The sequence below is a fragment of the Nyctibius grandis genome, chromosome 31, assembly GCF_013368605.1.
Source record: "Nyctibius grandis isolate bNycGra1 chromosome 31, bNycGra1.pri, whole genome shotgun sequence".
Taxonomy (NCBI): Eukaryota; Metazoa; Chordata; class Aves; order Nyctibiiformes; family Nyctibiidae; genus Nyctibius; species Nyctibius grandis.
The window spans coordinates 2,187,461-2,199,580 of record NC_090688.1 but is presented as its reverse complement, the minus strand read 5'-3'; the positions used below and the strand labels follow the sequence as shown (position 1 = coordinate 2,199,580).

General features: G+C 49.2%; 1 protein-coding gene across 6 annotated transcripts in view; it reads right to left on the bottom strand.

Moving 5' to 3' along the window:
* Nucleotides 1-12,120, bottom strand: part of RFX2 (regulatory factor X2) — a 61,529-nt gene that overhangs the window by 19,042 nt on the left and 30,367 nt on the right. For 5 of the 6 annotated variants that reach the window (XM_068420447.1, XM_068420448.1, XM_068420444.1 and 2 more), the window contains exons 4-6: nucleotides 11,350-11,429; nucleotides 8,641-8,905; nucleotides 2,276-2,350 (exon numbers count right to left, since the gene is read on the bottom strand). In XM_068420447.1, the coding sequence (XP_068276548.1) occupies nucleotides 2,276-2,350; nucleotides 8,641-8,905; nucleotides 11,350-11,429 (420 nt within the window). The remainder of the gene's footprint in view (nucleotides 1-2,275; nucleotides 2,351-8,640; nucleotides 8,906-11,349; nucleotides 11,430-12,120) is intronic. The other variant, XM_068420450.1, reaches the window with a different exon arrangement.

The following is a 12,120-nucleotide window of genomic DNA, read 5'->3' as shown; positions in this document are numbered from 1 at the left end:
AAACATCCTGGATAGCAGAACCCCTTGTAAGATAACACATGCCAGGGCAGACGTGCAGAGACGTTCAGCGCTGCAGCTCATCGGGCTGTCCCATCGCTGCGGTTGGGAGCAACCTCTGACAGTCTCCAGTCTCCAGGTGGGAGATGCCCCATCCCTGGAAACATTCAAGGCCAGGTTGGACGGGGCTCTGAGCACACCTGATCTAGTTGGAGATGTCCCTGCTCATGGCAGGGGGGTTGGACTAGATGACCTTTAAAGGTCCCTTCCACCCCACACTATTCCGTGATGATGCTTTGATTCCAGCCCAGCCTCCTACTCAAAGCAGGGCTCACTTCCAAGGGAGGTCAGGTCGCTCAGTCCAGCTGAACGGCTCGTTCAGTCGAGTCCTGAGAACCTCCGCAGGCAGAGGCTGCGCAGCCTCCCCGGCCAACCGCACTGACCTGATCCAGCTCTGCAAAGAAATCGCCTGATCCAGCTCTGCAACGCGCTGCGTCTCCTACGGGCACTGCTCATACCATCGCCTCCTCGTTATTCCCGCACGTCCACAGACATCGCTCCGTGCTCCGGGAGGGCAGAGCAAGGACCCTGGAGGCTCACGGGGCAGCAAGGGAGCTCCAGGTTTCCTTGGCTCAGGCTCTGCGCCTTGGCAGAGGGCGTTACCCACCGCAGCCCTGGAGCTGCCCAGGGCAGCACGTTGCTTGTGCCTGGACCAACCTCTTCAGCAGGGACGAGTGGAGAGCTGACGCGTACACATGTGCTCAGGAAGGAGTTTATTTGCGAGAGAATCTGTAAGAGAACTTAAGCCTTATGCCAAACTATGAACTGTGACCTGAGAAGAGAGACATCAAGTTCTTTACTTCTACCCTGCAAGACAAGGGTGGGGAAGATCTGATCAGAGGCTGGATCGGGCCCCAACTCCATCCTGCGCAGCCTGCGGTCAGATTAAATCTCTTTTTTATCTTCACTTTCTGTCCTCTGCCCTTTTCCTGCTTTTTTCCAAACCTCCTTCAATACCACGGCATGACCCACCCCATCCTGCTCTGCTCCGTTCCTTTCTGCACTGGGACGAACAAGAAAAATTCTACAGAGCAACACGATCCTTAGAGGAATCTGCGCGGCGCTCGGGAGCACGGCACGGGCACGGGAGCACGGGCACAGCCTGGGACAGGAAGGGGGCACAGAGACACTCACAACAGGAACCACCAGCCCGATTCAGCAGGATTGTGCTGCCCTGACTACAACAAGGAACCTTCAATTTCTAGAAGCTGCAATAAGGATCGAGCTCATCCAGGAGCCCTGGCTTGGAGCGCAACATCAGCTTAAGAGAATCAGACTGTTAGGTTTAACGTTCCTTTCATTTTCTCAGGCTATTTTTTTAGGGTGAAGAGGGCAAAGATTATTTTTGTGAGGTTTAACGTTCCTTTCATTTTCTCAGGCTGTTTTTTTAGGGTGAAGAGGGCAAAGATTATTTTTGTGCAGGACCTAAGAATGACAACAGATCTACCCCCAAACACAAAGCAAAAGGAAATCTGTTAGAATAAAGACGTACCACTTTGTGCCCTGTGATTTATTAGCGCAGAACATGCTTCAGCCTAACCCAAACCACAACGAAGTCAAGGCAAGTCCAATGACTTCAAGAGGACTTGAATGAGACCCTTCAATTCGCACACAAGCACGTGCTCACCGTTAAGCATTACTGCGTAGGAGCCATAAACCACGACGGAGAAGGCGCAGGAGAATAGTGGGAACTTCACCCAAAGCAGGGAAATTGTTGGCATAGTGAGAAGACAGAGGTCTAGCAAATGGATTTAGCGTGGCACTGGGACAGAGCTGGTCTGCCTGGGGCAGGGAGAGAGGCAATAGAGGCAGTCGCAGGAGCAGGCTCTCGGTACGCGCTAAGGGATATCTGTCACCATTCACTCCGAGTTATTGCTGGAGAATTGCAAGTTATTTTCCAGCCATCTTTCAATTCCAGTGAAAGGAAAGAACTTCCTCAAATGTGTTTATCTAATTGGCAGCAATTTCCATTGCCAGGCAGGCGAAATAAATAAACACGGGGTAGAGGCAGTTAACAGAACCCAGAGCGTTGCATAAACAAACATCAACATCACGGCACTTTTTGCAGATTCTTTTCTTGGGAATGGGGCTGCTTTGGGCAGCACAGCTGAATCCCAGGCTGCTTCGAGTGGCTCGTGCTGTTAAATACACCAAAGGGCTACAAATAATGCTCCTACCAAAGCGGGAAAGAGGTTGTAAATTCCGATTGTTAACTTACATGGCTGTTGAGCAAACTGCTTTTGTGTGATGTAATCCCTTCATTTTTTTGTAGGTTTTCAATCGCCATTTCAAGCTATAGAAAATGTGCAGAGGGAAAAAAAAAAAAAAAAGGAAAAAAAGACAAAGAAAGGAAATCAGATAGTTAGCAACAGCCAGGATTTTATTTCTTTATTAAAATTTGAATGATTAATGCTTTATATCAACAGGCTGGTGAAAAAGAGGCAAACAGATGAGGCACGGCCCTTATGGGATGAAGCTGCAGAGACGTTATTGTGTGGCATGCGACCTAAGAACCCAGCAAGAACCCCTGTGAAGGTCTGTCTGTCCAGCCTGCGTCCGGGGCTAAGCAATAACCCCTGTCCTATCACCCAATGACCCCTCCCCACCTGCAGGGGAATCGGCAAAAGGAAAGGAGACCCATGGGTTGAAATGGAAACAGATTTAATAAAATGATTTAAAAAAAGAATTGATATTAATACTAATGCTGGTATAAAGTACACAGAGTGATACTCAGCCCATGGAGTGGTTGTGGCCTGAGCAATCCCAGCAGCGAACGCCAGACATCAAACGCTGCGAGTGTCACAGTGCCAGAGAAAGTGTGATGGTCACATTGGGAGCGGAGACCCTCCAGGGATGGTGGTCACTGAGGAGGAGCCCCGTCCTCAGCAAACTTCCTAATTTATAGTGAATGTGATGTTTATGGTATGGAATCATGGAATCATTTTGGTTGGAAAGGACCTCTAAGATCATCGAGTCCAACCGTTAACCCAGCACTGCCAAGGCCACCACTAACCCATGTCCCTCAGCACCACATCTACACGGCTTTTAAATCCCTCCAGGGATGGGGACTCCACCACTGCCCTGGGCAGCCTGTGCCAGCGCTTGACAACCCTTTTGGGGAAGAAATTGTCCCTGATCTCCAATCTAAACCTCCCCTGGCACAACTTGAGGCCATTTCCTCTTGTCCCATCACTTGTTACCTGGGAGAAGAGACTGACCCCCACCTCACTACACCCTCCTTTCAGGCAGTTGTAGAGAGCGAGAAGGTCTCCCCTCAGCCTCCTTTTCTCCACACTAAACACCCCCAGGTCCCTCAGCTGCTCCTCATCACACTTGTGCTCCAGACCCTTCACCAGTTCCGTTGCCCTTCTCTGGACTCGCTCCAGCACCTCAAGGTCTTTCTTGTAGTGAGGGGCCCAAAACAGCACCCAGGATTCCAGGCGTGGCCTCACCAGTGCCGAGTACAGGGGGACGATCCCTGCCCTCGTCCTGCTGGCCACAGTAGTGCTGATACAAGCCAGGATGCTGGTGGCCTTCTTGGCCACCTGGGCATGCTGCTGGCTCCTATTCAGCCGCCATTGACTGACACCCCCAGGTCCTTTTCCACCAGGCACTTTCCAGCCACTCTGCCCCCAGCCTGTAGCGGTGCGGGGGGTTGTTGTGCCCCAAGTGCAGGACCCGACACTTGGCCTTGCTGAACCTCACACAGTGGCCTCAGCCCATCGATCCAGCCTCTCCAGACCCCTCTGCAGAGTCTTCCTGCCCTCCAGCAGATCAACACTCCCACCCAGCTTGGTGTCACCTGCAAACTTACTGAGGGGGCACTCGATCCCCTCGTCCAGATCATTGATGAAGATATTAAACAGAACCAGCCCCAACACCGAGCCCTGGGGACACCACTGGTGACCGGCTGCCGTTGGCCGGCCTGGGTCAGCGGCCCCGGCTTTCGCTCCTCCTCGCTTAAGCACCGGCTAACTCAAAACTGCGCACGGCCTTGATCAACATGGGAACCCACATACCATGGCTGTCCACAATCTAAGACAAAGTGTCTTTTGATCTTCCACTAAATACATTGCCCATTTATAAAAGAGAATCACAGAATCACAGAATCAGTCAGGTTGGAAGAGCCCTCTGGGCTCATCGAGTCCAACAATTGTCCTGACACCACCATGTCAACTAGACCATGGCACTAAGTGCCACGTCCAGGCTTTTCCTTCTCCTCTCCCCTTTCCCTAGACCAAAACACCACCAGACAGATATGCTGCAGCAGGTCAAAGGGGATTTGCTAGGGAGAAGGTGCATTTTACCCAGATCTTTCAAGGAAAATTGGAAGTAATGACTTTGGTGATTATGACTTCTTAACATTTTGATAAAAAACTAATGGCAACTAAATAAAACAGGGGCATAAGGAGGGTTGACACACAGAATGCACAAGCTGGAACAAATAAGAGCTCTTTGCTACTGAAGAGAACTGCAGACTCTGAAGGAAGAAGACAGGTTTCAATTAAGTGAGCTTCTTCTAGCAAAGACCAGCTGCACATCTTGACGCTACTTGTGCTCATTTCCATTAATCTCTGAGCTTCTGCAGAGTCATGGTGAAGCACTCAGGCCCCTAAAGAGCCCCCTTGCTTCCCTCTGTCTACACTCAGCCCAGCTATGGCTGCTGCCTTGTGCCCAGACCCTCTCCTGGACCCTTCTTGTCTTCTCCTTTCTGCTGCTGAGGCTCCCTTGGCAATCTCTGGCAAACTACTTAGCAGATGGCTGCTGGACCCGGAGCTCTTGTGCTCCTGAGCACAAGCTTTTTGCAAGTGAGGAAGGAAAAAAAAATGCCAAACCAAAAAAAAAAAACCCACATTAAGGGACTGGCAGGAGCAGAACCTGCTGTTTCTCTCCAGTAGACGTTCTCAAAGCCCCGTTGTCTGTAACCTGTTAGTGGAGGCAGGACAAGGCAGCACCCATCAGCCAGTAAAAGTTGCAGTCAGCAGCTATCTCTACTATCTGTCCTCATTTAACACGCATGGTCGTGCACTCATCTGTAGGCACAAGCACAAAACATCTGCAGATGATCCGTCAATGGCCTCCTTCACATACTATTTAGCTCCCTGTACTCTAGTTTGTACTGACTCACAGCAGGGTGAAGATAAAGGTCGAGATAAAACCAGCCATGTACAAAACCAAGCTCTGTCAGAAAGGTGGGAGAACTGAACAAATCAGATCTGACTTCTGAAGTAACATCCAACAACCAAAGACAGTCAGTGCCATATCCATGTCTGAACGTGATACTCTGACCAAGCACCTCCAGCACACGTCCCTTGGCTTCCATCCAAAAGCACCATCACTCTGGCACTTCCCAAGAAGTTATCACTGAATTCAAAAAAGGGTCAGTCTAAGGCTATGTGGCAATGGTGGGTTTTTTTGAGAAAACTGTCTAGTAATGTACCATGAGGAACCAAAGACTGATTGCTGACGCAGCCTTCAGGAAACGAGTCAGTGTTAGAGGGAGACACCATTTCCTTCCTCTGTTCAAGGAGCAGCTCAGTGACAGTTGAGCAACACCTCTTACGCAAGCACAGCACCACTGCCTGTCCTTTTGGCATTTTGCTAAGTGTCCCATACAAATGGACACCTGCATCTGCAGAAAAAAATATTACAGGGGAAAGACTAAAAGCAGCCCTGCAAAGGCAAAGGTGAGGAGCTCTGAGGACCCACTTATGGGAGGTCTCAAGGATTTTCTCTCTTGGCATAGCCTAGTTTAAATGATGATTAATAGTGCTCTATGGGCACAGACGTTGGATGGGACTGCTTCGTGTGTTGTTTCAGCCCATTCACAGAATCACAGAATCAACCAGGTTGGAAGAGCCCTCTGGGATCATCGAGTCCAACCATTGCCCTGACACCACCATGGCAACTAGACCATGGCACTAAGAGCCATGTCCAGGCTTTTCTTAAACACCTCCAGAGATGGTGACTCCACCACCTCCCTGGGCAGCCCCTTCCAATGGCTAATGACCCTTGCTGAGAAGAAATTCTTCCTAATGTCCAACCTGAACCTCCCCTGGCGAAGCTTGAGGCTGTGTCCTCTTGTCCTAGCGCTAGTTGCCTGGGAGAAGAGCCCGACTCCCACTTCACTACAACCTCCCTTCAGGTAGTTCGATGGAGCAGAACATCATTATTCCAGCAGATATCACAGAATCATAGAATACCAGGTTGGAAGGGACCTCAAGGATCATCTGGTCCAACCTTTCTTAGCAAAAGCACGGTCTAGACAAGACGGCCCAGCACCCTGTCCAGCCGAATCTTAAAAGTGTCCCAGCTGTGCCCAGCAGATACAGAGGACGAGTTTCTTTAAATATTTGAAGATATTATTTTAGTGTACATAGTCTTTACGAAATATCCCTCAACCTCCTGAGCCAGCTCTTACACCATTGCTAATTCTGAAGCGCTACCTTGTTCCCAATCTCCTCTGAAGATACGCTCCCTGCTTCCCCCTCCGAGGGCTCAGTAACAGCTCTGCCTCAAGCATTCAACACCCTCCAAGCCTTCTGGCTTCCCCATTCCCTGCAGCCTCATCTCAGTTGCCAAGCCCTGACATTACTGGCCACTTTGACATCCATGCCCTTTGTACTACGCCCCCAAGGCCACATGAAAAGCTAACGGCTTCCTTGCCTACATCTGCATGAGCTGTACTTCTCCTTCTCTCCACAAAGCTCTTAATCCTGCCCCAAATACCTCTTGCCAGGGCTACAGCCTCTCGGCCTCTTTAACACCAGCCTCTCCTATTCTCTGTTTAAGCAAGACATTAAAAAGAAAAATAATGTTCCTACCCATTGATTTGATCTAGTCATTGCTCTGCTTAAGCCTTCCACTATCTGTCCACCCATTATTATGCCAATACAAAGCAGTTATCACGGCTCCAACTCCGGTCTGTGCTGAAAGAACTGAAAGCCACACATAGACACATCCCTACACTGTCTTCCATGCACTATTTCACCCTCTTGAGCCCTTCCACAAGAACCACAATCATTCCGTGTTAAAATCCCTCCTGAAAGTTCATTCCTACACACAACAGAGTGAATTTATTTCAGATGCATGTTTATAAAGGTTACTTCCTAAATCCTTTTTTTTTTTCCTGAACAGCTTTATCTCACGTGATAGACAGCTACAAACTAAATCTATTCATGGGATATTTCTATTGACAGATTTTCTACTCAGGCTTTTTACATTGTGCCCATCACCATGGAAATTAAAAAAAAACAGAAAAAACAAGAGTAATGTGCAGCTTTGCAAGACGCAGTCGAACGCGGGTGACAAGACCAGCAGCTACTTCCTTCAAAACAAGCTTGAGCAAAAATCAGAGGATGGTCCAATGCTCGTGTTTCACTATGAACAGTTAAAATACACACACACACAATTCTCACACAAGAAACGAACCCCAGCTAATCCAGGTGCATCTGGCACCTTCTCTTCCACCAAACCTAAGGACTTTTTCCCTACTTCTACCTAAGCCACAGGTATCCAGGATCAAAGGCAACCTTTCAAGGCACAAAGATTAAAAAACCATGAAGCCTGTATTCTAAAACTCAATGGGAAAAGAAACTACAACCCAACCGGCCAGATTTTCAAGAGTACTCAGGAGCAACCAGCTCCTGGTTTTCTCCCTGGCTGGTGCTGTTCACGTTTGAAAATCTGGCCACAGACACTGAATTACACCTACATTTGTAATTCTGTTTACACACAAACATATAAACACACACACAAGTCAGTCTGGAAAGGAGGATGAGCAGCAATGAGCTCCAACCCACTCCAGGTTGCAGCTGCTACTACGGGCTGGTAGATACTCAGGTAAAAGCCCTGGTAGCTTCCAGCTGCAGCAAGGCTGGTTTGGGTTAATAGTTGCATTCCCTGAGTCTCACACAGCTGTACAGCTGTGCTTCTAGCAACCTGGCACCTCGATTGACAGATGAAGGGACACGATTAAAAAAATTAGAGCTTTAAAACATTTCTGTTTGATCAGTATTACCCCTAAGATACATATGGCATGGACAGAATACACAATGGTGTAGCAGATATACAAAGGCTTTTCAATCACTGTGCGTTTGGCTTGACATACCTTATGAGCTAATTATCCACTGTGATAGTAATGGATTTTTCAGGTCTCTTCATAATTAAGAAATATATTTATATATGTCTTTATTTTGGGTAAGCCAAGCCCCATGTTCAGATGTTATACTTATTAGAAAATGTAAATATAGACAGTTCTTTTGAAGTCAACACATTTTGCTCATGGGAAAAAAGAAAAACAACCCCCCTGAGCATTTTCTCTTATCTCCATGCTGCAAAATTTCAGTGATCCACTCAGGAAGTTTGACAAGCCTCTGCCCACCAGCAAGAGAGACATCCCAAACTGCCATTGAACTATATCTGTAAGTACACCAGTGTCTATTCTCTCGCTTGCATTTGCATGGCACATTACACAGGCATATACACAGTCATAACACCAGTAAGTTTTATTTTCTGAAGGTTTTTCAGTTCCCTTGGAATAATTCCTGGCCCCCGAGCTGCAACATCTGCAGGGCTACATACCGTTGCTGGAGAGGAGCGTGAAGTATGTGACAGAGAATGTCTAGTGTTTTCCATCCCCCCATGAATGAGATAGGCTCCCGAGCCGGAGAGGATCGAACTTCCCCCAATGTCCATGGTGATGCCCACCATGTTGTGAGAGGGAATGGCTGTAGGAGAGGATGCCGCTGTAGTCACCTGAGCTCCACCTCCCTGCGCTTCGAAATAGGACGCGGCGCTGCTGGGAGCGTAAATCTGAGCTTCGGTGTTGTAGGAGTAGGCGGCTCGTCTGTCAAAGGAACAACAGGGTCAGGAGGTGAAGAGGAGATGGCAGAGCTAATCTCGTGGACAATAGTTTCCAAAATCTGGACCATCTTTTGGAAAAAAAACCACTCCATTGTCAGTGAGATTCGCCCCATTGAAATTGCACCCTGTGCTGTAATTCTGGCAATGTTAATCAGTCCTGGAGCAAAGGCCCACGGCCACAGCGAGAGCCCAGAGCCCAGGAGTCCCCCTGCAGCCACTGAAGCCAACCTCGGGGCAGAAGCGTGAGAGCATCCCGGAGGCAGCAGGCGCAGAGCAGGGGGCACAGCAGCGAGGAGGAAGAGGCCACCTTACAACAGCCCTGTCTCCGTCCAGGGCTAAGCAATAACCCCTGTCCTATCACCCAACGACCCCTCCCCACCTGAAGGGCAATCGGCAAAAGGAAAGGAGACCGGTGGGTTGAAATGGAAACAGGTTTAATAAAATGATTTAAAAAAAGAATTGATATTAATGCTAATGCTGGTATAAAGTACACAGAGTGATACTCAGCCCATGGAGTGGTTGTGGCCTGAGCAATCCCAGCAGCGAACGCCAGACATCAAACGCTGCGAGTGTCACAGCGCCAGAGAAAGTGTGATGGTCACATTGGGAGCGGAGACCCTCCAGGGATGGTGGTCACTGAGGCGGAGCCCTGTCCTCAGCAAACTTCCCAATTCATAGTGACCGTGACGTTTATGGGATGGAATGCTTCCGTTGGCCGGCCTGGGTCAGCTGCCCCGGTTTTTTACTCCTCCTCGCTTAAGCACCTGGCTAACTCCAAACTGCTAATGGCCTTGATCGCTATGGAAACCCGCATACCACGGCTGGCTGCAAACTAAAACAAAGTGTCTTATCAACTTTGCTCCTGCCCGCGTCGGGTGCTGCAGTCCTTGCAAAAATGCAGCTTTTCTGAACCGAAAATTGATTCTATGATTTCACCCCAGCGCAACCAGGACATCCTCCTCTTCCTCCAGCAGTTACGCTCCGGTTCCTAAAGCCGCCCCACCTCACCACACAATGGGCTGGGCAGAGGAAAACACAGAACCCTTTTATGCAGCAGGATTCCCTGGAGAACAGTCCCTCCGTGAGGACAACACCTCCTCCACGGCTGGAGTCTGGCCGAAACTACCCCCCCCCACACAACATAGTAGGTGAAAGGGTTGTTCCTCTGTCTCCTCCAGCCCGTGTCCAGGGCTAAGCCATAACCACTGTTCTACCACCCAACGACCCCTCCCCACCTGAAGGGGAATTGGGGAACGGAAAGGAGACCCGTGGGTTGAAATGGAAACAGGTTTAATAAAATAGAAAAACCTAATATTAGTGCTAATGCTAATGTAGAATACACAGAGTTATACTCAGCCCATAAAGCGGTCGGGAGCTGCGCGCTCCCAGCAGCGAACGCCAGACGCCGAAGGCTGCGAGCATCACAGTGCCAGCGAAAGCGCGATGGTCGCAACAAACGGAAGAGTATGCTGTGGGAGCGGAGGGACGGGCGAGAGCCTCCAGGGATGGCGGCCATCGAGGAGGAGCCCTGTCCTCAGCCAACTTCCCAATTCATAGTGACCGTGACGTTTATGGGATGGAATGCTTCCGTTGGCCGGCCTGGGTCAGCTGCCCCGGTTTTTGCTCCTCCTCGCTTAAGCACCGGCTAACTCAAAACTGCTCACGGCCTTGATCGCTATGGAAACCCACATACCACGGCTGGCTGCAAACTAAAACAAAGTGTCTTATCAACTTTATTCCCACCGTCTCGGGTGCTGCAGTCCTCTCAAAAATGCAGCTTTTCTGAACAGAAAATTTCATAGAATCATAGAATGGTTTGGGTTGGAAGGGACCTTACAGACCATCTAGTTCCAACCCCCTGCCACGGGCAGGAACACCTTCCTCTAGACCAGGTTGCTCCAAGCCCCATCCAACCTGGCCTTGAACACTGCCAGGGAGGGGGCAGCCACAGCTTCTCTGGGCAACCTGGGCCAGGGTCTCACCACCCTCACAGTAAAGAATTTCTTCCTAACATCTCATCCCAATCTCTCCTCTTTCAGTTTAAAACTGTTCCCCCTTCTCCTGTCACTCCATGCCCTTGTCTAAAGTCCCTTCTCTAGCTTTCCTGTAGCCCCTTCAGGTACTGGAAGGTGCTAGAAGGTCTCCCCGGAGCCTTCTCTTCTCCAGGCTGAACAGCCCCAACTCTCTCAGCCTGTCTCCAGAGCAGATCCAGCCCTCTGAGCATCTCCGTGGCCTCCTCTGGACTCGCTCCAACAGCTCCATGTCCTTCTTTGTTCTATGGTTCCACCCCAGCGAAACCAGGACAACCTCCCCTTCCTCCTTTTAACGGCGGGCAGTGCCAGGGTGAAAGGAGCCTGGGAGGACCAAAGGGCTCAACCCAGCTGGAAGCGGAACAGGGCTCTGCCACAGCCAACAAGAGACCCTTACATGGCTCCATTGGTATAAACAGCTTCTCCTCCTTCCACATACTGGACCTGGGATGGATATACGTGCTGCACAGATTGAACCTGAAACAAGGATCAGAAACTCGAGTTACGGATATGTTATTGCCTAGGAACAGCAGGAGAAATTGCATATTACATCCTTAAATGACTTTCAACCTAAAAAACCCCCACGTGCTTAGGAATCCCAAAGGATGTATTTATTTTAAAAGGTCAAATTAAAATAAATAAATAAGTAGTTGCTCCATGAGCAGTGGAAACAATGGAGCTGGGTTTCCTCCACACACATGTCTCAGGGCTGGTTCTCCACTGACTAATAAGGGTGAGATCACGCTGCAGCCTTTCCTTCAGAGAGGAGGTTGGCAGCGTCCGTCTGCACCCCAGCCCCCTTTTTCACTGGTCTGGGAGAGACAGACTTGCCCTCTGTCAAGTTTTTTTTTTTTCTGAAACTGAGCAACCAAATAAAAAATTGCTAGAGGAAAAAGTCAAGAGAGTCAGGCTCACTGTCCACACGAAGCAGCACACATGTGCCTGGTTTCTTAGGAAACAAGGACTGCAAAAGGCAAAGTTCAGATAAATAAACACACTTGCATGGCTCTCTGTCACCTAACCTTTCTATGAAGCCACATGCAGTCAACATTTATTTGTGTAATTAAAACATTTATTTGTGTAATTAAAAAAAATCCCAAACGCTTTGCCTCTAAAACAATCTTTACAGAGCAGGACTGCTTTTAAATGGCAATTAAAAGCATCCATC